This window comes from Typopeltis vanoorti, chromosome 26 (assembly GCF_054136105.1).
Source record: "Typopeltis vanoorti isolate ZY-2024b chromosome 26, IOZ_Tvanoo_1.0, whole genome shotgun sequence".
NCBI lineage: Eukaryota > Metazoa > Arthropoda > Arachnida > Uropygi > Thelyphonidae > Typopeltis > Typopeltis vanoorti.
Genome location: NC_143574.1, coordinates 2,386,520 through 2,414,298, shown reverse-complemented (window position 1 = coordinate 2,414,298; position 27,779 = coordinate 2,386,520). Strand labels below are relative to the sequence as shown.

The following is a 27,779-nucleotide window of genomic DNA, read 5'->3' as shown; positions in this document are numbered from 1 at the left end:
CGTTTTATTTCCCTTTTTATATATGGGTACTATGAGAGCTCTACTCCAATCATCGGAAATTCGTCCCTTTGTCCAAGCTTTCTGAACTATGCAGTGCAGCCACTGTAAGACTCTTATACCACCATACTTCAGCATTTCTTGTCGAATATCATCTACTCCTGCTGCCATTTCACATTTCAAGCCTTTGATGGCTTTTTCTACTTCAAGTATGGATATGTATTCCTGACTGCATGCCTGTTGAGTGTTTTTTACCACTGTGCTGTCATCACTGCTTGTTTCATTTAGCAGTTTTTCAAAGTAATTACTCCATACTTCAAGGATATCTTTTTCTCCCATTTTCATGTCCTTGCACTTATTAATATTAAAAATGCAACTCCATTCCTTTGTCTAAGTCAAAAGTATATTCAAATCTTCCTAAAGGGAATTAATATCAGCAGTGCCACTTATAATTCTCCCAAACTTTATATCATCACCACCAAACAAATGAAGGTCCCCAGTCAGTCCACGATACGGTAGTGAGCAAATTAATCCAAACAAGATGAATTTTCATCAAGTTTTTAGTTTTGGTTTCAGTTCACAGTAATTTGGTTTTGATTTTTTGTTCACTATTTTGGTTGAGTGCTGTGTGTTTTAACGTTTTTAGCTGTCTCTACGATGTTTATTAATAGCGTAAACAAGTTGATATTCATAGTGTTTCATTTTGTGTAGCTATAATATTGATATCTTCAAGAAAACATTAAAAAAATATGCACTTTTTTCAGCACACACACACACGACTCAAAGACAAACTACCAATAAGTGTGGTGTTGGTTTGGGTACTGTTAATGTGATTTTAAAGAGGTTTAGAAAGAGAGAAGTACCTTTTTTCTTGACAGAAACAGAAAATGTGGACGTAAAAGGAAAACTGCACTTACTCAAGATTTGTTAACTAGTTAAAAAAAAGCAAAATGAATCCAAGATTGTCTGCGGTGCTTAAATAGAGACTTGGTATTAATGTTTCTGACATGACAGTCCATTGAAGATTGTTGGGAGCAGGGAGGACTGTCCACAGACCAAAAAAGAAAACTCTTGACAAAGGCTATGCAGAAAAAGAGGCTTCAGTGGGCAAAAGTGTACAAATATTGGACTGTTGAGAAGTGGACAAAAGTTATATTCTCAGATGAGAGCCATTTCTTTGTCCAAGGAGAGAAGTACCCTATGTTCACAAATCAGCAACTGAGAAGACTTCTTGTCCACCTTCAAGCTCCTAAACACCTAGCTGAAAAGTGTTCTGAGGTTGTTTTACACATGATGGTCCAGCATCACTTGTGCCTATTGATGGTATGAAGAAAAGTGACCAATACATAAAAGTATTGGAGAAAAGAGTGGTCCCATAGATCCAGAGAGACAAAGAACTCATCTTTTAACAGGATTTCACTCCCTGCGACACTTCAAAAAAGGTAAAAGAGTTCCTCAGAAATCACAACATCCAATTTCTTCAGTGGTCAGGTAACTCTCCTGACATTAACCCAACAGAAAATTTGTGAGCCATAGTGAAAAAGAGACTTGGAAGATTAAATTGTGATACGAAGGATAACTTAATACAATCCATTATGGTTTAGAGCACTGTTTCTAGATGCAGAATTAAGAAAATGTTCTACGCTAGTAGAGTCCAAGCCTAAGTGAATTAATGAACTTATTAGGAGCAAAGGAGCACATATAAATTATTAGATAAAGTTGGAGTTTGTACTTGTTTTCTTGCAAAATTAAAATTTTTCTTTGAACTGCAAGTGTTCAGATTAATTTGTTCACTACTATATATCAACATTTCAATTGTTTGGTTAACTTTGCTCAAAAGAACAATTTCTCTAGTAAGCATTCCAGATTTGAGCAAGCATATTTCAGAAAAGGTCAATAAAAACTTAGGAAGAAACTGGATTCAAGACGAGCAGTGTCAATCATGCCCATTTATTTAAGACAAATCAGGAAATTATGAACTATAAGAAGGATCTGGATTCTGGATTCAAATGTTGTAAATCTCGATAAAAGCACATAATGTGTCTAGAGAAAAGATGCTCAAAATCCTGTAATTATATGGTATAAATGTAATATTATACAGAAAAATATAAAACCAATACCTTTCAGTTCTAATCTAATTTGGTTTTATATTTTACTGTAAAGGTGCATGCTATCTCCAATGTTATTCATCATCTGGATGCACCAAATTATAAAGGAAAGCAGCATTAAACATAATATATTGACACCAAACTCAAAATTTTTTCTTTCTGCTGAGGTTACACTTCAGAATAAATCCACTACAAGTCTAGTTTGTACTTGTTTTCTTGCAAAAATTAAAATTTTTCTTTAAAATGTGAGTGTTCAGATTAATTTGTTCACTACCATATATCAAAACTTCAATTATTTGGTTAACTTTGCTCAAGAGAACAATTTCTCTAGTAAGCATTCCAGATTTCAGCAAGAGAAAAGGCCAATAAAAACTTAGGAAGAAACCAGATTCAAGACAAGCAGTGTCAATTATGCCCATTTATTTAAGACAAATCAGGAAATTATGAACTATAAGAAGGATCTGGGATTCTGGATTCAAATGTTGTAAATCTCGATAAAAGCACGTGTCTAGAGAAAAGATGTTCAAAATGCTGTAATTATATGAAATAAATGTAATATTATACAGAAAAATATAAAACCAATACTTAAATTAGAACTGAAAGGTATACAGGAAATGATTTCACATAAAGTCAGTTGAAATATACTGTAAAGATGCATGCTATCTCCAATGTTATTCATCATCTGGATGCACCAAATTATAAAGGAAAGCAGCATTAAACATAATATATTGACACCAAACTCAAACTTTTTTCTTTCTGCTGATGTTACACTTCAAAATAAATCCACTAAAAGTCTTTTAGATTTCTTCAAATTCTTCTACAAAACCGAATAACTGCCATGAGCTATTTGGAATGACGTTCAGTAAGACAATAGCAGAAATACGGAAAACATCAGCTGTTCTCAATGACAACTAAAACATAAAACAAGCAAAACATTTCAGCTATTTGGATGTAATTGTTAATGAAGATGGCACTTAATGGATCTGAAAATAGGTTCAGACATAATACATTTGATCAAAGACTAAAGACAACGGATGTCAGTTCAGAGGAAAACAGAAACTAGTACAGTGAGCAGATGGTATCAACTGAATCATATTAAACATTAAGATTTTTACTAAATGGTTTAAGGAAATAACAACGTATACCAGGATATACATTAAAATAAATTTTAATACACTTCCAATATTTCGGCAACGTCACGTTTCCATTTTCACAGGAACTTAAAAACAAGACGTGCACGCAGGCACAACAAACAGTAAATGAGGATGAAGCAGGAAGCTATTCTTTCTCCTAAAAGTCCTGATGGTGCCCCCTAGTGGGAAATGTTGGTGTTCTTAGCCGATTGGGCTGAAGGTCTTCTGATGAAGGTTTCACCAATACAGCCACTCTGGTCTTGCAGACCAGGCGCTGGATACCCACCATAGAATACAGTGGAAAGTCACGATAATACACCGTAGTAAATTCAAATACGAAAGGCTTTTCATGGAATCAGCCTAAGTCCTAAGAAACAATCCAAACCTCAAACATTGGGCTGAAGGTCTTCTGATGTAGGGAAAATGGCAACGTGACGTTGCCAAAATATTGGAAGTGTATTAAAATTTATTTTAATGTATATCCTAGTATACGTTGTTATTTCCTTAAACCATTCAGTAAAAATGCATAACCAACGTCCAAGCCTTTCCACGAGAACAAACATTAAGATGTTACAAACAAACATGATATAAAATATGTGAGCATAACTAATTGAAGGTGGTAGGGTAAATTAAGCAGAGCAGGAGAGGAATGGTGAACAAAACAAGAATTCCAATGATGGCCAAAAAAAGATGCAAGACATGCCTAAAATCAGAGTGAATTGACGTAATCAGTAGTGCAGTGCCTTATAAGACAAAAATGTAAAATCTTATAATATTGAAGACAACATTTGGATGAAAATTTATGATATGAAACTAAAAATAACAACCTTAATTATGTAATGCTAACATTGTAATCCTACAGACCCATCAATTTATTCTTCATAAAAAACAGATGACTTCTGAGATGTTTTGTTAAGAAAACATGTACATGTTGTATTAATGTATGATTTTGAAAAAGAGTGAAATAACTCAAATTACTCCAAAAAAAGAAAGACAACAGAGATGAGATGTTGCCACTCGAATTCTATGAACCTTTTTTTTAAACACATCTTCAACTTCTCATTAAATACAGAGTGGCCCATAAGTGAAATATTCTGTAGAAAGGGCCCAACTTTATGAAGACAAAAATGGAAAGTATTTTTACATGATGTTTTTTTCATAACTAATAAAAAAAAATCTGGCAATGTTTAAAAAAACGTATGCAGTTGCTTCACAAAGATAGGCCTTTTCTATAGCATGATCAATGACATGTGGGCCATCCTGTATTTATTTCCAGCATCCCCAATAATTTTTTTTTCTGATGGTGCTTCTGAATGCTTCCATTAATTTTTTAAATAAGAAATGGGAAGGGAAATATGCATATTAATTTATTCCTGCCTACCCTGTTTGACTTTTGCTTAGTTTTACAATATTGTGTACTTCCATACGTGTCATAAAAATAACAAAAATAGCATTCCAGAGTGCTAAAAACATACTTGTAGAAATCTTTTAGATACAAAATTTCTTGCATTTACTTCAATTAAAATATAAAACAGATGTAAAGTTCCCCACCTACACACACCACAGCAGCTATTGAATACTGCTTCTGAACAGTTGTTCACAACACAAGAAAAATTAGCATAAAAATTCAAAGGTATTTAGTTAAATTTGTAATATGCTTATAAAAGAAAATTATTAATTTCATAAACTTTCAACTTACTGCTCATGTTGGCTAAAATACGATCTCTTTCAATTTCTGTTTCTCTAATTTTGTTCTGCAGCTGAATTAGTTTTTCTTCGTAATGTTGTCTCATTGTTTGTAGCCGTCTCTGACTGAGCTCTAGTTGTTCGATAAGTTTTTGCTTGATGGAGATCTCGCACGTCAATTCAGCTAAGTCTGCACTAATGGTTTCTATGGAAGATATTTTTAAAAGTTTAAATCAAACAGAACTGACACAACAAGCTAAACTTACGAAGCACATTAATAATTATAAAGGCTAGTCCAAAATTGTAAAAAATGTGTTAATTTGGATGTGTGCGTGAGCATGCATGTGTAAATTCACATTGGGAAAATATTGCAGTGTTCATCTATTGGTATAGAATGATTTTCCAGATGATTTTTGGTTTAACTAATACTGCAGTTATTTTTATTCCTGATCTCAGTGGACTCATAATTCACATGTGAGATCCACCTTCAACAGCCTAAGTCTATTGTACCACTTCTTAAACAAGAAGTTCCAAAATCTTTCACAGCCCTTAGTGTCTCAGTAATTTTTTTTTTCCCCCAAGATGCCCCTAAGGTTTCTACACTTTGCAACCCTTGCTGCCCTGTAGGATGCTTGGTATGAATGTTTGTTTAAAAAATGTATATTTTCTTTTTTCTTTCAATTTCAAATGTGCATCATGGTGCACAGGGGCACTGCAGCACGTAGTTTGGAACCAATACCTTAAACTCATCATTTGCACTTTTACTACCCTCTCAAACAATGCACTCCATGCAAAAAAAAAGCTTTTTTACCCTCTTACTACTCATGTCTCAATCATATCCTCTTCCCATTCATCTTCTATCTGCCAAACTATGTAGTTGTCATGCTTTTGATCTATCCTCATAACCAACATTATACAGGCCTGATATCATTTTCTGCTCTGAGCCTTCAAGGTTACCTTATTGCTTCAAATCCCAGTGAACACAATATTCCAGATGTACTCTGATCAAAGCTTATACAATGGAACCAGCACCCTTTTATCTCTATTGTTCAGCATCCTTCTCAATACCGCAGCAATTTTCTGGGTTACACTCAATCTCCTTTGCGATGCATCTTCTAAACTTCAAATTTAGATCTATTATCATCCCCAGGATGTGCTTACTCTACTTCCTAGACCATAACTCCACCAAGTGAGTATGAAGCATCCCATCCATGGATTCGAAATTTCAAAACTTTACATTTAGCTTCATTAAACGTATATCCCATTCATCTACCCACCTTTCCAGCTTACTCATATTCTCTTCAAGAACCAAAGGATCAGCACTATTACTAATCACTTTCCAAACTTCACATTATCTGCAATCAACTAAACATCTTCATGTAGCTGAGTAAGAGTATCACTGACAAAGACTGAAAAATAATAATGTGCAAGAGCCAAAGTCACAGTATTGAAATCTGTCGAATTCCACTTTTAACCTTCCTTATTGTGTGATATTCCTCCCTCCCCATTCCCCATATAAATGTACGAAGTGTGCTATCAAACTTAGTTATATGGAGGGGGGGGGGGTGCAGTCAACCTTGCTGCATGGAATCCTGTAGTTTAATGATTAAGGCATAGAATTCATGGAATATTTGAGTCAAAATAAATCTAAAAAAGAAAAAGAATTAGTAGAAACAGTCATATTATAGTTTTAATTAAAGATAAAAACATACCTTGGGTCTACACTAAAGGCAAGAAGATGCGATTTCTTTGTTCTTCTATAGTCGATAGATTAAAACTTATGGTACAAACAACATAATTGATAATGCAGATGTAGAAAGTAAAAGAATAAGAATATTTAAAACTCTGAAACCTGAACAACCAACATAAAATGAGTAAAGTATGCATTAAAATCTGGAACAATATAAACAGCTAAAGACGTGAAAAATTAAAATGACTGGTAAACTTATTATGGAATAAACAATGAAACAGGAAAATAAAGAAAATAAACTGATGATAAAATAATAGTGTGTAAGAGCCAAATTCAAGCATATGCCCACCAGAGTACCAGAAAATCCCAACCACTCTTCAAACACTCTGGATCTCTTCTTTCACTGCTTACACAAAAGTCCGAAACAGATGGAAGAAAACCATTAATGCATCAAAAATCAGTTTCCAAAGAGCCAAAAGCAGGAAATTTGCATCATGTCCAAATAGCAACTGTGCATTCTGGTCTTCAGCAAAAGCAGTTGGCCACAACTTTTACCTAACACTGCTCCCATCACTACTCCAGACAGATAGGTCTATTACACATCATCCACCTGAGAAAGCCAATCTCCTGGCATCATGGTGGTGGTTTATCTCTTCACTCATTTCCTCCAACCCTAGGCGACTTTGTAGGCTTTTCCACAAAGTGTTCTTGGTGAGATTCTTACAAGGTAGTTCAGCATTGCTTCCCCCCCCCCTCCATTTTATCCAGGCTCAGGACCAGTATATGGCTGGGACGTATTCGTTTAGCAAATGAATGTAATCCATGTGTGTTAACGCGGCCGGTTTGCCTGTTCTGGGGGACGAAAAACCCGAGTTTCTGAGTGAAAACCCCCTCTAATTCCATGAGACCGGCTAACTCAGCTTTTGTTGAAAAGCCAGATAAAGGTTCGTCATGTCAGAGATGGGAATCGAACCCAGCTCTTTCCGACCAAACGGCTTTGTGTCTATACTGACTGAGATACGGAGGCTCCCTGGCATCATACTTTTCCTCAAATGCCTGTATAAATCTTTTTGGTAAATGTCACCCAATCATTCCAAATACACAATACCTTTTCACCATGAAGTGATCAGAAAAACCATATCCAAATTAGATACCAAGCACTCCCCTGGCCCTAATGGCATTCTGCCAATTATACTGAACATTTGTGCTCCAGAACTGATTCCTATATTATGTTGCATCTACGTTCTCTTATTCTGCTGGTATCAATCCTCCCCCCATACACCCAGGAAATTAGCCCATGTCCAAACATATTCCCAATTAGGGAATAGGATTTGACAAATCCTTACCATCAAACAATCATCTGATTTCTCTCACCTCAGTCTTCTCCAAAACAATGGAGAGAACCATCAACAACCAACTTCTATGCTATCTTGAAACTACTCACCTATTAAATGACCACAAGTATGGATTCTGCCAATGCCATTGAACAGGGGATCTGCTCACCTATGTCACACACTTCTGGATACATACAATGGAAAAGTTTGGCAAATCCCAAGTGGTTGCACTAGATGTATCCAAGCATTTGAATGGATCTGGCACAAGGGCCTATTAAGTAAGCTTCCATCATTTGGTCTGTCCTGTGATTTCTGCAATTGGGGCACTAGTTTTCTAACTGAACACAAATTGCATGTGACAGTTGATGGTTCCTTATCTTCTAACTAGGCAAATAATGCTGGGGTCCAACAAACAATGTCCTTTCACCCACCTGTTTCTTCTATACATCAATGACCTGCTCCAGTTGATTATCCAATACAGTTTTTCCAATGACAGTACACTACATTCCTCCATCTCACTTTACAAACTTTATACCAAACAAACCACCATAACTCACAAGGCAACAACTGCTAAGTCTAAATTTTGATCTCTGAAGTATTCTTCAATGGGGCTCGAATAACCTTGCCGATTTCAACTCCTGCAAAACAGTTCTGCCTTACTTCCCAAAAAAAAAAATATATTCTAACCTTACCTTTGACATCAAAATCTTGATGCAACAGGAGATCCCTCTCCTTGGGATTCCCTTGACATCAAGACACTCTTAGCATAAATAGTGCATGGGAGATAGTTAAGGGTCATCTAGAGGAAGCAATATTAAATATTATACAGGTGAGAAGGACTAATCGAGTAGGAGTTAGATGGATGAGTAATAATTTAAACATGAGCTGCAGAAGAAGAAAATGCTGTGGAGGATATATAAAGAGAAAAGTGAAAAGCAAACTCATGAACAGTACAAGGCTTAAGCAAGAAAGGAGACCAGCATGTCAAGGAAGGCACAATCAGATTATGAGAAGAATCTAGCCGAGCAGGCCAAAGGAAATCCTAAAGAGTTATTTCTTTGTGGCAATTAAGAAGAAGAATGACAGTGGAAAATTAACCTTAATGAGTGATGGTTACAAGGTAAGAGAAGCAGATAAGCTAGTTTAGTTACTAAATGATCTTTGCAAAGCTATATCATCCTAGTGAGGTTACTGCTTTAACATATGTGAGACACAAATGTGGGAATGAAGGTGGATGAACTGGAGGTTCTTAGGATATTAAAGAATCTCAATGTAAATAGAGCTGTAGGACTGGATGGGATATCAGCTCACGTTTTGCAAGGGAACTAACAATGAATCTGACTAGGCTTTCATTTTTGAAATTATGGATTCTACAACCATGTTAAAATAACTCTTTTTATTATCCCGTTTCGATCTTCATATCAAGATCATCATCTGGAGCATAGATAAATATACAAGACAAACTGCATTACATTTCAAACCGTAAGCTAGAGAAACAATGATCTGATCACATGCTACTCACTGGCATGACCTCTAGTGAAAAAAAAATAAAATAAAATAAAATTACATCAAGCTAGATTTAATTTATGATTACATGAATAAACATTCTTGCTTACAGATGGTTTTCCTTCCAGTAACAGTGATGTCCTATTTCTATTATTACAATTGTTATTTTTAATTTAAAAAAATAATAAAATAAATTATTCATAAATTACAACATGAATAAACATTCATTCTTATAGAAAATCCAGATTTAGGATCCTGGATTTTCTAGTCCTGTTTATAGTTTTCTTAGAGAGGATGAATTCGTGGGACGAATATATGCCTTCCATATGTATGGGATTTTTAGACCATCATTATTGTTTAGATTGGAGTGGTTGATAACAATCTCACAAGCTTCCTTAAATTTGCGTTCATACCATGTTTTGGTGTGACCAGTCAATTCTATGTAAGGTGTTCAGGACATGATCAGAAAGGCCAGCTTCACCATATTTATTATATTTGATGTGTCGTTTATGTTCTTTTTGTCTGATCAAAATTGTGCGTCCTGTTTCTCCTATGTGTGGTATGTTGCAGGTGCAATAAATACGGTATACTCCAGAGTGGGCCAGTGGAGGGAGTCAGTCTTTGGATGAGTTGAGTAAGCTTTTTAATTTTGCAGGAGGTTTAAAGGTGGCTTTGAGGTTATATTTTTGTGGTACTCTGTTTATTTTGTCTGATGTCCCTTTAATGTAGGGAATGGTTACAGTTTTACTGTAGTCTGATTTTTTTTGTTTTTTTATAGAGGTCTTGTAGAGAATTTTGTTAAGAGTGTTTTAGCTGTATCCATTTTTTTGAAAAGTATTGCTGATCACTTTAAATTAGTTTTTCAGTGCCTGTTCATTGGAGCAGATCTTCAGAGCCTTTTAGACAGGGCTCTGAAGATCTGAAGAAAAAAACAATAACTTAGAAACTTATGCAGTAAGTTATTCAAATTCAAACATTTAAAAAGTTACAAAGTGCAGGTCTGTATTGTCACTAAAAAAAACACATAATGCTGCAATATTATTTTTGTAGTACCTGAACTGTTGTATGATAATATAAAAATACTACTTGAAACGTCTTTTTAAAAGAGAGCAAGTGCATTAAAAATTTTAAGTACAGTGTTTGAAATGTTATAATTGTGAAGAATGCATTTCCTTAAAAAGTGACTAACCAGAAGCACTTTTTTCCTCTGACTCTGTATCAGAACTTTCCTCCTCCTCATCATCATCATCTTCATCACCACTATTTTCTTCAGGTTCCTAAATACAAGAAAATGAAATTTAGGAAATCTAAAAAATCAGGCATGACAAAATATTGTTAAAGTGTCTATTATGTTACTCTGGCTCTCATCACTTTTTATAAGATCTAAATTATTTTGGTGCATTAAAAGGAATATTTGTCAATATTAATCACAAAAAAGACTAATAAATTAGAAAAATAAATCAATTATGAGCCACATTTGAATTTCTTTTTGTAATATTATTAGTAAAGAGATTCTGTAAGTATGTTACAGAATATAAGTTTGACTTTTCAACTGAAGACAAGTTAGCTGGTGTCATAAAGAAGTAATAATTCCTTTGCACATTTTCATAATACACAGGCCAATATGCCATCTAAATCCCATGGCTATTAAAGTTGTGCAACATCCTAAGCACCTCCAGTCTCCCATCAGTGAATGCTACATCCAGCAATGCAATATTATTACATAGGTATCTTCCATGAAGTCAGAAGATTCATCATGGGAATTCATTATTCACACATTAGCCATTATTCAAACACCTACCATACCTCTCCTTCAACTCCTTAACTGATGAAGCACCCGCAAACAAATCTAGAAACCCTTTCCACCCATTCACCACCCTCCAAGCAAAAAATATAGTCCTAATACCCCTGCTAACTACACTCTTACACAATTTCTATGAGTGATCCCTTGTTCTTTCCCTTTCTGCTGGGTACTGAAAAAGTCTTCAGTGTCAATCCTATAAACCACCCTTTAATAACTTATATGCTTCTATCATGTCTCCTCTTTTTTGCCTATCAGCTAATTTTATGAAGCCTACAGATCATCAATCTATTCTCATATGGAGTATTCCATAAACTTGCTGCAATCTTTTTCACTCATCTTTGGATCCTCTCCACTGCTTCTTCATCCCCAAGGAATCTGGCTGTCCAGATCTGTGTATAGTAGTCCAGATATAACCTTATATAGGAGAACAATAACCTCTCTATCCTTGTTAGTGTGTTCTTCTATGACCACATAATCTGATGTGCTGGTTTGGTTACCTATGCAATATGTCCTCTCAACTTCAACTCCCTGCCAACAATCACCCTCAAGTCCCTGGCCTATTCAATTTCCTGTAGTTCAGTTCCATCAATGTAGTATGCAGCTTCTGATTTCTTCCAAAAGTGCACCACCTTACTTGTCCACATTAAACTGGCAACCATTTACCACTTTAAGTCTTCCTGCAGGATCTTTGCATCACCTTCATTTACCATTGCTTTTCCTAGTATGATCTACAAACAATTGAATATGTCTTGCCAAATCATTTCCTATATCACTGATGTACAAATTAAACAACAGAGGACCAAGTACTGAGCCCTGTAGTACACCATAGGTCACCTGCCTCCTCCTGGACTCAACTCCTCCATAAATATATGATATACTCCTGAAAAATGATCACCCAGTAACAACTATTGCGTTTTCTTTTGTTACCTCCCTACCATCAGCACTTTTTAAAGTGATCATTCCATAGTCATTCCTCTTTTTACTTGCAACATAGGGAAATAATTCTTTAGAATTTCTTTTGGCTCATATGCACTCCCTCTCATAATTAGCTTTGGCCTTCCTTGCTGCCCTCCTTGCTTGTGCCCTGTACTGCTAATAGTCATCCTGATCATCTTTCTCTTTATATTCTCTCCACAACTTTGTTTTTTGTCTGCAATTTCTGCTTAAACATTCTAGTTTCTCTGACTCTGCACAACTCTCACTGAACGATACTTTCTGAAGACTCCTGATACAATCCATTCAAATGCAAGTCATTCAACCTTATATAAATCATTCCATACATCCACAAACTCTACACCATTCCTCTTACACCATTTGTGCATTGAATCATTCACAAGCATAGTTTTTCTGTCTCAGCTTGCCTCTATCATACAGTAGCAACATTCAACTTTTACTTTCTCACTCTTATTTTTCATTTGTAGTAACATCTTACACATCTTCTCACACACCACACTTTTAGTCTGTTAGATATTCGACCCAGCCAAAATAAACCTTTCTTTAGCTTCACTTCACATCCTTATAGCATCACTAATATCCTTAATCCTGGCTCCAGGGAGGGAAGATTTCATCACATGTTATATTCCTAAATAAATCTAGTACAAGTTCGCAAGATTCAGGATGCACATGATTTCAATGTTTCCCAGGAAGAAACATGTCAATGTTTTTATTTCAATGTTGATTATTTCAATAATCAATAAAAAGAAATAAACAACTGCATCCTAAATGAACTTATAAAACAAATAAAACCAATTAAGTTATTTAGGCACAGATTTTAATGAAGGTGGAAAATTAAATATTGAAATAGACAACAGAACTAGCAAAGCTGTAGAGGTAGGGAGTCACATAAATAAATTAATCAAAATATTAAACTAGCTGTACAGAAACAGTTTAAATCAATTATAACTTATGAATCAGAGCAGTGGATTAGAAATAAAACAGTTGAGCAAAGACTAAAACCACAGATATGAGACTTTTCAAAAAAAAATTAGTGGCAGATAACATCAATGGCAGAATCTTATTAAAAATTAGGATATTATGAAGGAACTAAACAGAATGAGAGAGAAAAGGTTAGCAAAAGTTGCATTTTTGGTCAGTAAAAAGATCCATAGGAAGTACAACATCTGGGTGCAGTACAGTAAGGAGTGACTTAAAAAGAATGATAATATTGGAGTCTTGACAGAACAGATTAATTTGGAAGAAAAATTTTTGATAGGAAGTTAGTAATGATGTAACTTTTTCGTGTTTACTAAATTTGGATGACTATTTTTATAATAGCATATTTATATCTATGAATCTTTTTATAATTGTTTCTCTATGTTAGTATCTTATTAATAATCGTCACTTGAGATAGGTCCCATAAGAAAGTGATATTTATGTTACTTACCAGATATTATATAACTGTTGTAATTATACCAACATTCTTTATTGTAATTCACAATTGTTAAGTGTACTGTGATATCTGTTGTTCATTATAAAGACATTCTCTTTTTTGCCAATGATGATAACATGTCAGCCATTACTAGCTTCTCACTTGCTGCAGAGAGGAGGTTGATGACGAACGACAACTGACAGAACATTAGGTAGTAGAGTAACAAGAAGAGAGAATGGAAGTTTGAGAATGCAGATCAGAGAATTTTATTTTAGGAAGTTTTTAAAAGCTTCACAGTCAGAATAAATTAAAGGATTCAAAAAAGGGAATCTTAGCAAAGTGAAGCCTTAAACAGGAAAAGTGAGACGGTCAACAAGTGAACATTACATAATAGGAGAGATTAAACAGATGCTCTGTTTCAACATGGTAGAATGGTAGAAGAGGAGAGAATAGGAACAGTAGAAGAGAGGGAATGAGAGAGGTGTGTGAATGACAGAAGAGGAGAGAATAGGATAAGTGGAAGAGAGGGAATGAGAGGAATGCAAGGGAGCACTGGAACCAGGGATAGAGTGATGTCAAGAAGGCAGGTAAGTAAGGGAGCACAGAGAGAAAGTGTTAGAGGGATGCATGTGTGCGATCGAGGAATAGGATGGTAAGAGGTGTAATGATGTATGGGGACTCAATGATCCGTGGTGTTAAAGATAGGATGTGTGAGTAGTATTTGCCATGAGGAATGATAGAAAGTGTGGTTATGGCAATTAAGAGGAGTGAAAGGGTGGATGAGATGATTGTGATGGTAGGAACAAATGACTTGAGTGGTAATGTAAATTGGGCAGCAAGAGATATGAGATTCTTGCTTGAGGTTGTACGAAAGCAGACACAAGGAGGAAAGATAGTGTGCGTGTTGCCTAGGTATGATAGTGACGAGCCGAGCAGAAGAGCAGTAACATTGAATAACATAATAGCTAGAATGTGTCAGAAGAGAGGATTGGAATATGTGAATGCTTGGATGCCATTTGAGGACAGAGGAATTGTATGCGAGATACCGCTTGCATTTGAATGAGGAAGGACATAGGGAGAGATTGCTGTTCTGAATGAGTTCATGTGTTCCAGGGTGGATGGTAGCAGGGATGGCCTCTTGTGGGAATGGGTACTTGGGAGAAGGGGGATGACATCAGGTAATGCTAAGCACAGTGGAGTCTAGAAGAGATAATGCTGGGTATAGAAACACTGGCATTTTTATGCTTTATACTAATGCCAGGAGTATTTGGAATAAAGGAGAGGAATTGGTAGCGCTGATAGCATCAGTCTAACCAAAGATTATTGGGATCATCACTGAGATGTGGTTGACAGAAGAGGATATAATAACAGGAATAGAAGTAGCAGGGTACAGCATTTTTCAGCAGGATAGGAAGGGAAAGCATGGTGTTGGAGTACTGCTTATGATAAGTGACGACTTATGTCCTCTAAGAGTGAAGGCTTTGGAAGGCAGTGACACTAATAATTTTGAAAGCATATGGTGTGAAGTAGAGGTGGGCAAGACAGGATATTTAGTGGGGTGTTGCTACAGACCCAGGAGCACAGAGGGTGGGAACCAAGACAGTTGACAGTTTAGTTTGGCAAGTGCAAGAAGAATGATTGTTATGGGAGATTTTAACTACAGCAGTATAAATTGGGGAGAGGAAGATGCATGTAGCAATAAGGGAATGGAATTTTTAGAATTCTTGAGGAACAAATGTCTTAGGCAACATGTAATAGAGGGAACAAGTGTTTCAAGAGTTTTGTATTTGGTCATAGCATCAGAAGAGTTGATAATAACTGAGATGACATCTCTCCCACCAGTTGGAGAGAGTGACCATAAGGTTTTGACTTGGAAGATGAATAGACATGCAAGAGTATCAAACAGACAGGAACATATGTGGCAGGTGATTATAATAGTCTTAGACGTCAACTTGGGGAAGTTTCATAGAGGAAGAAATTGGAAAGACGGGATATCATTAGTGCTTGGGAAATTGTGAAGGAATATTTGTTAGCAGCAATAGTAAGTTGTATTCCACGAGTGAAGAGGACACAATTTGGATTAAAGTGGATGACAAACAATATTAAACATGAACTGCATGAAAAAGAGGCTATGGAAGAGATGTAAGGAGACAGGTAAAGAGTAGATGCATGAAGAATATAAGAACACAGGCCAGGAGAGTGACTAGTATGGTAAGGAAGGCAAAACTGGAATATGAGAAAAGACTATCCCTAAGATCCAAAGAAAATCCTAGGGAATTTTTTAGCTATGTGGCCAGTAGGAGGAGAAATGACTGTGGAAGAATGACATTGTGGGATAAAAATGGGAATAGAGTGACTAATGCTGAGGACATAGTGGAATTGTTCAATGAACACTTTATTGGAGTAAATAATCCTGGAGGGGTAAGTTTTAATACTAGAGGAATAGGGAATGTTCAAGGTTTAGAGGTACAGGAGGAGAGCGTGTTTCAAATACTAAGTACTCTGTAATCAAATACGAGTTTTGAGAGAATGTGCTAAAGAACTGACAGCTCCTTTGACCTGGCTTTTCAATGAAAGTCTGGCTGTGGGAAAGATGCCCAGGGAATGGAAGGAAGGTAAGATAGTGCCATTGCATAAGGGCGATAGCAGACTGGAAGTGTCTAATTATAGGCCAGTTTGTGTGTCATCAGTAGTTGTTAAGATCTTGGAAAAATTAGTTAGGGACTGTATATAGCATTGGAAAGATGAGGGTAATGTTATCTGTGAGAGTCAACATGGAATTGTAAAGGGGCACTCTTGTTTTAGCAATATGCTAGCCTTTTATAATAGTTACAAGAGCAGTAAATGAAGGAAAGGCATATACTGCCGTTTTCTTGGACTTAGCAAAGGCATTTGACAGGGTGCCACATGATAAGCTGATATTTAAGTTGCAGCACATGGGTCTGGATTGGCTGTACAATAGGTATCAGAGAGTTGTGTATGGTGGGACAGTTTAAAGGAGGCAGAGGGTTACAAGTGAGGTCCCACAGGGCTCAGTACTGGGACCTATATTGTTTAACCTTTATATCAATGACACTGTCAATGAATTTCAGGGGATATTCAGTTGTTTGCGGATGATGCGAAGCTGGGAAGGGTTATTGGTAATAGTGCAGATGTGGTAGCCCTGCAAGAGGATTTGAATAAGCTAGACAGATGGGCAAATAAATTGGGGGATGTTGGTTTAATGCAGCAAAATGTAAGGTCTTGAGGTTTGGGACACATTGATGGGATGCTGCATACTCTATGGAAGGAGTTATACTGGAGGAAGTAGGTTAGACAAGAGATCTGGGGTTGATGATTGATAGAAAGCTGAAATTTAGGAGACATATTGCAAAGGTGGTGAAGGTAACACAAGAGGATTACTGCAATAATGAGAAGGACACTGACCTGCAGAGATAAGAGTTATCATTCCATTGTATAAGACCCTAATCAGACCACACTTAGACTATTCTTCTCAGATTTGGTCCCCCGATTTGAAAGGGATAAATTAACTTGTGGAAAGGGTACAAAGGCAGATAAAGATAGTTTCAGGACTGTATGTTAGTTATGAGGATCAGCTGAGGGAATGTGGACTGCAGAGTTTGGTGGATACAAGGAGAGGTGATATGATTGAGACTTTTAAACTGTTGAGAGGTGGTTACAGGGTTGACACTGGGGAGTTCTTTCGCTTCAGGTTCTTCCTAATATCATAAGGATTTTTTTCACTTGGTTTAACAGCAGGAAGGAGTGATGACAAGGGGCCATCCCTGGAAGTTACGAAAGGAAACTGCGAGCAAGAGGGCGAGGAGTGGTTTCTTTGCATGGTGGATGGTTGAATCATGGAATGCATTGCCTGACATAGTGGTGAGAGCAAGAACGGTCAATGAGTTCAAGGAGTTGTATGACAGACTGTTTCCTAGGAGGGACCTCCCACGATGAGTCTTGAATAATAAATATATAAATAAATAGATGATCATAAGAATGTAAAATGACACTATTCTCTTTACAACTATTCTAATAAATCAAAATAGTTACATAATGGACATATATGATAATAGTGGATAAAGATAATGAATAATACGATGATTGAGCAGAGTAAAGAGAAGGATATGGAGTTAACTGGATGGCAAGTTGGACCCAATGAGAGACAGATTGCATTTAAATTGACCTGGAACTAGTTATCTGGCACAGTTGCTGTCCACATCAGAAATGAAAAAAGAATAGAGATGATATATGCAAGGAAAATGTTCCATGAATATGCCAGGAAGGAAAAAAAAAATAAGATATAGGAACAGGAGAGAGATGAAAGACTGCTTGTGGAATGCAATGCAAAAATGGGAGTGCATTTACAAAAGATGGAAGTGAATATTAAGTGCAATGATTATAAAAATATAGAACTGCCGGCCTGGTTGGCCGAGGGGTTAGTACATCTGCTCTCCAGCCAAAAGGCTGCAGGTTCGAATCCCACTGTAGGCATGGATGTTTGTGCTTGTCTGTGAAAATACTAGTAGCAGTGGTCGGTGGTAGATGGCGTTGGTGTAGATGATGAAAGTAGTAGTTGGTGGACTGAGTAGTGGAGAGTTGTAGAGTAGGTGCACTCCTTCAATGAGTCTTTGGACTCCCTGGAGGTGTCATGTAATATTAATAACATTTGAAGAAATGCAAAATGGAAAATTTCATTTACTGTCTCAAGTATGCTAGTTATATTAATTAACTTAACTGGAACAAGTGATGTAATTAGAGAAATCTCAAACTGTAAGGTGGCTTTAATGAAGAGGCTATACTCTGATACGGTGTTTTTAATAAAAAAATTTATAATTGGTGCTTCTTATAATAAAATTACTTGAGGTTAGAATGTTTTTACTCCAGTAAAATAGCGAGTATGATTCGAACATATACTAAATAAGGAAACACTGCACAGTCCTGTGGAAGTTGAGCTTTATATTTTGAGAAAAGGCCTGATAAAGAACTGATTCTAATGAACATTTGTTTTGTGGGAAAGTGTTATGAAAAAAACAAAATATTCAGTCTAGTAAACTGCTTAATTACATGGAAAACAAACCAATAATAGTATGAGTCAGTGAGCAAATGACTATCTTCTAAAGATAAATGAAATCTAACAGTTTTCATTTAGAAGACCTTGGATTTAAATAATTTTATAATTAATTTTATTTAGAATGTATATAGTATTTAGTTTTTAAAATATAACATATAATGTACGCCCACAAATGTGAGATCCTTCAACACTTCTGTGCATGTCATAAGGACAATCCATTCCAATAATAAGGTAATTAATCTGTATATTGTGGGATGAGTTGTTTATTATTACGTGTTGAAAAATTAACTTCTCTTTTATGAATATTTTAGTTTATAAAGTGGTAACTATTTTGCTTGTATAACAGTTGGAAAGTTTTACATATAAAGCAATAATTTTGCATGTTGGTGACCAATTCGTACATCGCCTTATTTTTTTCTCCCCTTCAACATGAATTGACTCTTCTTGGCACTGAGCCAACTGAGGTTTTCATATCTGTGGTCAGGCAGTATATAATTTTTTTTCTCCCCTTCAACATGAATTGACTCATCTTGGCACCAAGCCAACTGAGGTTCTCGTATCTGTGTGTGTGTGTGTTTTAAATTTAGTCTTGGGTCAATAGAATTCTAAAAACAACAGTTGTCATTGCACCAACTGGATTGAACTATTGTATAGTTACTTAACACAAGGTGTAAAAACAGTCTTTTTAAAGAGATAAACAAATTGGCATGGTCTGTGTACAGAGATATTTAAGAATAGACAGTAAAGAATAACAAAGTTAAGAGAAACAAATGTTAGTAAGGAGATTTATATTACAGATTGGAATGTGCTGGATATTCTTTGTTCTGCTTTGGTATTCAATCGATTCGGAGTGCTTTTTTTTTTTTTTTTATAGATATTCGGCTTTGGTTGAATCAGTAAAAGATTCTGTATTTGGCTGGCCAAAGCACAAAAATTCCTGCTATATCATAACAAACACACCCAAATGGGAAAAGCTTCCACTTATCTTGTGTGACCATCCACCAAATAGAAGGGTTTCCAAGGTTAATGGTTTCTTCATAAATATTTCAGACACCTGACAAAAATTCTTTCAAGGAATACACTGGTACCTATTATCGAAAGAAATTTTCTGAGGAAATTGTACTTGGCCAATTCGGTGTGTTTTTCCAATATTTGGCTTTGGCTGAATAAGTAGACAGATTTGGTAAGCAGAAGCAGAAAAATTCCTCTAGCATGTGTCATAACAAACACAACTAACTTAATGAGTAAATTTATTATGCTGTACAACTTCCTCAGAAAATTTCTTTCGGCACTACCAGCATATTCCTTGAGTTTTTTTTTCCCGAAGTCTCAAGTATTTATGAAGAAACCAGATGTATGCTACTCCAAAAAATGCTGAAAAAATTCATTTTCCTACATCGAAAATTATTGAAAATTCATTTCAATTATTAAATCCATAATTATTCTCTATATTTCATAATTTAAAATGTTCCATTAATATTTGTTTTTGAAGAAATAAGTAATATTTTTCCTCATTTTTATGCGGTATTGTTGTTTTTAAATACGTTCTCTATGAAATTAAATGATAGTTTTACTATATCAAAATGGAGGATATTATGAATCCACTATATTTTATAGCCAAATGTAGACAGATAGTGTAGTTTTGAAATTGTATCATTGAGTTTATAAGAACAAGACCAGAATCTGAGTTGCCTTGTACTATTTAAACAACACAAAACGCTGCTCACAGTATTTCATCTATTCACCTGATACAAAAATCACTACCACTATTCTGCCCTTACATCTCTACCTTGTATGGACATAACTCTTTTTCTATCATCAAAGCACTCCCCCTCTCTTTTTATCCTTTCTATATTTGCAAAATGCAAGATATTCCTCCATCTCTATTCCGCTCAAAATGTCATCCCCATCCAACCATGTCTCACTTATTCCAACAATTTTTGGGTGAACAAACTCAATCAATGAAACTATTTAATTTCCCTTGTTTCTGATACTTCTAGCATATGTATACAAACATAACAGTTCATTCCTGGATATGCAACAAGTGTCATTGATACCACTTATTAGATGTGACTTTTCCATATTATCATCAAGACATTTCTTTTTCTCCTTATTCATTCCAGGAACCCTCTTCAAATCCAACTGTTTCCCCTACATTCTAGGTCATTCCATTCATTTTTTGTCTACATAAGCATTCACACCATACGGTTAGCCTAGTGGCTGTGCACTTCACAACCATATGCCTGGGGATGGAGTGACCTAGGTTCGATTCCTGTCAGTGACGTGAGAAGCTGAAGGATCTTCAGTCATAGCGAAGTTAACCTGTCTTGGGCATGGACAGTAGGGTTTTTTTCATCCTGCAAAGCAGGCAAACCAGCCTTGAGAACTCAACACTACAGGACATAAGATACACCAGGGCATAGGGCTGACCGCCTTATCCTGTGAACGGTTTGAGATCCGATGATTAATAAACTCTCAACACCGCAAGGGAAAAAGGAAGATGAGATGAGCATTCACATCCTCTCGGAGCATCAGCCTTTCTCACACACTGTTCTCCTGTTCACCCTGAGTCTCTCTATTTCCCTGTTTTTCTTGCACACTTGTTCTCTCATTTTCTACACTCATGCTACCCACTTCATTCATAAGCACCATTTCAATCTCTTCTTCCTTACTCTGCCACTCTTTTACATCACTTCTTACTTGCTCAGATTCATTCTCTGCACTCATTACTCTCCCTTCCAGCAGCAGTCTCTCCAAATGACTCACACACAAGCCATTCAGATGCAGTCCATTACTCTTACACAGTTCAATTCTTCCTTCAAACTCATTCCACAAATTAACAAACTGTTAATGTGTGAGATGAGTTTGAAGTCTGCTAACATGTCATTCATAATTCCTGCTCTATATCTCATCTCGTCACTGTCATACCTGGGCAACATACTGACTACCCTTTCCTATTACAGCCTTCTCAACAACCTTGATATCCAATCTTACATTCTCCTTGTTACCAGTCAAGTCCTTTGTTCCTACCACCACCACCAACTCCTTTGCTCGCTTACTCTTCATGTCCAATGCCTCAATCACTATTCATTTTACCTCCAGGAAAACAAACCTTGTGCATCCTCTCATTTACCATAACCATCAAATCCCCATACAATACCATTTGTGGGTCTTTCGTTACCTTTTTCATACCAACATTTGTTTTTTTTTTTGTCTTCACTGTTCCATATATATCAACAATTCCTTCATTTCACTCCACATCCATCTCATCTCTTGCCTCATCTTCACCAACTCAGCTTTCAAATCTTGCATCATTTTTTTTTTCTTGCTATTACTCACTCCATTTTATTGTCAATAAAATGCTTGTTGGCTGTTAAAGCTGCTCGCTACCTACGGGTTAACTGCACTTTGTTTTTCAACTTCCGCTATTTGTCACTTTGTCTTATTGCCATCAATTGTTTTGTTCAGTATATCGCTCATTCACTTTTTCAAAAGTTTTTTTGTTACTATTTCGCTGCTCCTCATCCTTCTTGTTCCCCATCAATCCCTCTCACCACTTTACCATTGATTGCATTCTGTTTTTCAACATTATTATTGTTCACTTTAACATTAATTTTGCTCTGTTTTTCAACATCATTATCACTTTATTATGAATCGAACTTTTTTTTGCACTATCATTTCCACACATTTTCTGAACATTTGCACACTCTTCAATTGCCATGTCAATTATGATGCTATGTTCACTACTTTTATTTAAAAGCTTATTTAAGCAGGCCTCATGGTCTATCAGAATACTGCATTTCCTGCATTCCCACATTCATTCTTTTCTCTTATTCAGCTTCTCTACATAAATATCTGTGACATCTTCCCATGCATATATATTACATTCATGCCACAGTACCATTTTTGAGAAATACATGTGATCAACTTTATTTCTTTCATGCAGACCTATGCAGTGATTTGCCTTTCAATTCATGTTGTAACAGTGCACTAACAAAAATAATGAATTTATGATAATATCGCCTCAGAAATTTATCCAAATACCATGTTGCACTCCAATGATAATTAATCTACACAGTAATAATTAATCTACAATTTAGACAATATCAGCACACACTTAAATATAAAATTTAAGTATCTTGCTGCAGCCTACACAACAACCTATGTTTAACTCATACCACATAGCATGCTTTTTCCATATTTTGCCACCTTGCTGATATTTATTTTCTATGTTCTTATTAGTCTTCCCATGATTTTTGTTTATCTAGTTTTACACAGTGCTTTGCTTTCTTACATTTTTCTCATATCTAACATTTCACTCTTCTAAGACACTTCTGACCAAATCATCCAACTAGACCACGGTCATCCTCTAGGTCTTTTTTCCCTACCATCTTGACATTGAACACCTATTTTACTAACCATTCTTCTCCCGCTCTGTTTAAGTGACCACACCAACTTAGATTAGCTTTGTTCATGCTTAAATGCAAACAATGTTAGGTTCCCTTACCTTAATTTTTAATATGATTGTCAATGATTCCATCTGTTCAGGTTCCTAATTGTTCTCAGAACTCGCATCTATGGTGTCTAATCTTTGAGTAGTGCTTTATACTACTAAACAACCTCTCAGATTCATAACTTAAAACTGGTTTGAACACTCTTGTGTACTGCTAGTTTAGCATTTTGGCTAATTTCTCTTATTTGAAATAAATTTATTCAACTGGCTCCCCACCATACCAGCTTTGCTTACTCTATTTCCAAATTTCCTTTGCCACCTCCCTTAAAAACCTTACCTAAATAGTCAAAATATGTTACTTGATCTATAGGTTGGCTATTAAAAATGCAGCTGAAGTTTATGTTCCTGCCCATTTTCATAGTTTTGGTCTTTTGTTTTGTCGATTTTCATGCCAAATTTGTTACAGATATTATTCAGTTTAGTTTGAATATCCTGGACTTGTGCTGGATTTGTTTAAGAGTACAGAATCTGCATCAAGTAAGGATGCTAAGTTTGACATCTTCAATATCCATATAGATGATGAATAAGTGTGGAGAAAATGTGCATCCTTGTCTTATCCCCAATTTTTTTGAATATTACTTTTGGGAAGTTTAGATTTGGTTAAGATGTAAAATATCCAAATGAATGTTATATGCTATAACTGGAGGCAGGTTGTATATTCCGAATTCAACAGATGTCATTATTTCTACTTTTGGAACTTATATAGCTGCATCGGCAAAGTTATGACCTCCGATTTAATACATTGATACCTTCCACAGTTAGAGCTACTAATGATAAGGTTACAGTGATATGATCCTGTTCCAACTGTTGTCATTCTGTGCACTACAATGTTGAAGGATTTCCAATTTCTTCTGGTACTGGCTTTTGCATCTGTTAAATACCTAATTGCCATAGCTTCAGAGATGTTGATTAGGATTCCCACAGTTCAGGATTTTAAATATCACCCAGTTAATTAGGTAGAACACTGACAGCTGTATTTATTTTTTAACAACTCCACACCAACTTAGATTAGCCTTGTTCATGCTTAAATGCAAACAATGTTATGTTCCCTTACCTTAATTTTTAATATGATTGTCAATGATTCCATCTGTTGGAATCATTGACAATCATATGAGTGGGTGCCTTTTTTTTTTTTTTTTTTATATCCAACATCTTTAAAGCACAAAAAATCAGTAAGCGAACAGCAACAATTAATCACGAGTGGTATCAGTTTAAAAATTGTAATATAAAACAAAACTAGAGTCCAATTAGCACCATCTATTGTTTATTTATTCTATACACTTATTGATAAAGAGAGAGTTAACAAGTATTAATTTGATATTAAAATGACTGTTTCCAAAATTTTTAGTAAATTGATACAGCCATACTTGAGGTTTGGAAAATATTTTAAAGCTGCTGCTGATTCCAGAAACAGTCTACCTGACTTATGACTATAGCACTTTTTTTCCCTTCTCATTTGATCATCATGTGATCAAATGAAACAAGGCATGGTCTACTAGTCCCAAATGTATTTTTTATGTTCTCTGAGGTCAACAGTTCTGTCTGCCTGTCCATGGTAAGTCAGGTCACAAGTATAGGGCACTTCATACACTCCTGGATGTAAAAAAACAAAGAAGTTGTCTTTAGGTGAATGGATAAGAGTTGCCAATTTGATATATGGTTTAATTATGGTGAGGAACTTCTTTTTATTAAGTATTCTAGATATACCCTGAATGTATATTTTTAATTCATTTAAACAGCCAACCTCTTAAAATCCATTTCACAATGGAACAAGAATCTGAATTCGGTCCTTCCTAGATACACTGATCATATGCTTTTCTGATGGTTCATTATCTTTTTCTGTGTGTATACCTCAAGTTCTATCAAGTTCTAGCTTATATCTTTAGAGACTGCTAAAATCAGAATACTTTGAAAACATGGATGCTTTTCCAAGTCCCCCCCCCCAATAATGATTTTGATTTCAATCTGCAACTACTGCATCACTTTTATATGATTTATTGTGCATATTCTAGATATATATTTGGATGATGAGCAGAACTAAAGGGTTCAAAACAGTGCTGTCTGACAGATAAATGAAAAAAAAAAAAAAGCACTTCTAACACTGTAAAGATGTCATTTAGCTGTTGTTTGAACAATGCAATACTTATAATAGATTTAGTTTAATCCTTTATCCCAGTGAGAGCAAACAAAGTTTGCGCCTGAAAATATCTTCAGGACTAAATATAGTGTTGTACTATCTTATCCAGTAAGTAGTGCAACACCAAGGCAACTCGTGGCAAAGGTGGAGCAAGCTACCAGGCACTTCTAACCCAGTATCTCCCATAATGCAAAACACATTTCCTATGTGGATATGTATACTGTTATGCATTAAAGGGATTGGCCATCTACCCAGACTAGTTTCGACCTTTATTGAGGTCTCTTCAGTGGGAGCCAGGCCCAGAGCTGGAGATACCAGGCAGAAGCAGTAGCAAGTCATCTGTGCCTATGGGAGTTGCCAAAAGGTTTATCACCTTTTTTTAAAAATTACTCTGGATTTAGAGAAAGATGTTGAAAATTTATTTATCACTAGGTTAGACTATAATAGATTTAGTTTAATCCTTTATCCCAGTGAGAGCAAACAAAGTTTGCGCCTGAATAAGATAGTACATTTAATAAGATATTATTAAATGTACATTTAATTACATTTAATTATAATAAGATAAGACCATTACTGGATAAGATAGTACAACACTATATTTAGTCCTGAAGATATTTTCAGGCGCAAACTTTGTTTGCTCTCACTGGGATAAAGGATTAAACTAAATCTATTATAGTCTAACCTAGTGATAAATAAATTTTCAACAATGCAATACTTATGAAGTGAACTGTTGTGACAAAGGTGGAAAATGATGAAAGTGATAGAATATTGAACACAAGCTCCATATTCTGTTACTAATAAAAACTTTGCATTGCTACAGACACATTTTTCTGTTTATACGATAAAAAATAGGGATATTTCTCCACAAAAAAAAAAATTTATGCCTTCTATTTTCATTCTGATTTTAATTTACATTTCATTCCTAGTTATAATTTTATTTTTTATCATATATAATCACTGTTTTATATTCTTATCAGCAGCTATAGATGTAACTACTTCATTTTCTAGACCACAGTAGATGCACTGCAAAATTATTTCATCACATGTTGTTACAATGCAAATCCATCCATAAAAAGATTATCAAAATAATTTTTTTTATAACTGCACACGATGTCCAAATGTCCTTTCCATAAATTTTTCATCTATGCTTCTTCCCTCTTTTCTTTCATATACAAACATGCATTCTTCATCTCCCTTCATGCATGAATAATATGCAGAATTTCACTCTATACAAGTCAGAAAATTCCAGTAATATGATAAAAACTGCTTTTGCAAAAAGAAGAAAATTCAAATGCATAATAAACTTTTATACAACAGATTAAATGCATTTCTTAAATATTATGTCAATTCCAATATACATACTCACTTCTAATACATCTTCAGTTTCTTGTTTATCATCTTCATTGTCAAGTTTTAATTCTTCTTTACTCACTGATAAATTTTCATTCCTTAATAATTAAAATATGTTTTAGAGAAAACTTTCAAAACAAAAAATTTCAAATCACAAATAGTAGTCAAATGAACAATTAACTCATATTATTAAAAATCATTTATACAGTAACTGCACAGCAATTTCTTTAGTACAAGATTAAATTAAAACTATGTCAACAAACATAATTGGGATAACTCTGTAATATGAAGTTTAGTAAAAAGGAAAAAAAATCTTCAGATATCACAAATTGACTATGTTTGGAATTAATTACAACATTGAAAGACACTATTAAATGCATTGTCCTTTCTTAATGTCATCAGCGCACAAATTATACATAATAAATACTAAAGAATTAATCTCCAAATTACACAATCATGTTGGAAAATTGATTTGCTAGTTGGTCGGTTAACAAGTTGTTTATATGCTTACATAGTATACTGTTTCACACTGACATATCAACTCCTTCACATATTGGTCAAATGGCAGTATTGTTATCTGAAGATAAGAAACTTGGGGGTTGCTAGTATTTCAGCTAGCAGGACATTATTTATACCTCGATAAAGTAGAAATGATCCCAGAAAAATTGAAACTTTCAATAATAAATAAAACATCTTTCTTTCTTAATCTTTCCCTCTTTTACCTTTACGGTGTCGAGAGTTTCTATTCCTTCTAACCACAGCCATTATATCCTATTCCTAATAACCATTATATGAGGATAACGTGGTCGGCCCTATGCCTCCACGTGTATCCTATGTCTGTAGAAGCATTATGTTTTCAAGGCCGGTTTGTCTGCTTGCAGGAGGAAAACCCCCAAATAAACTGGGGAGAAAAACCCTGCAGTCAATGCCCAAGACCAACTAACTTGGCTATGTCTGAGAAAGATCCTAAGCTCCTCACGTCAGCAAAAGGAATCTAACCCAGAACACTCCTTTCCAGGCATATGGTTGTGAAGTGCATTGCCACTAGGCTAACTATGCAGACAAATAAAACATACAAT

General features: G+C 35.3%; 1 protein-coding gene across 1 annotated transcript in view; it reads right to left on the bottom strand.

Moving 5' to 3' along the window:
* The window catches only part of LOC150092268 (kinesin-like protein KIF21A), a 524,778-nt gene that overhangs the window by 281,399 nt on the left and 215,600 nt on the right, over nucleotides 1-27,779 (bottom strand). The window contains exons 14-16 of the mRNA XM_090415090.1: nucleotides 26,717-26,798; nucleotides 10,644-10,731; nucleotides 4,938-5,129 (exon numbers count right to left, since the gene is read on the bottom strand). Of these exons, the coding sequence (XP_090271216.1) occupies nucleotides 4,938-5,129; nucleotides 10,644-10,731; nucleotides 26,717-26,798 (362 nt within the window). The remainder of the gene's footprint in view (nucleotides 1-4,937; nucleotides 5,130-10,643; nucleotides 10,732-26,716; nucleotides 26,799-27,779) is intronic.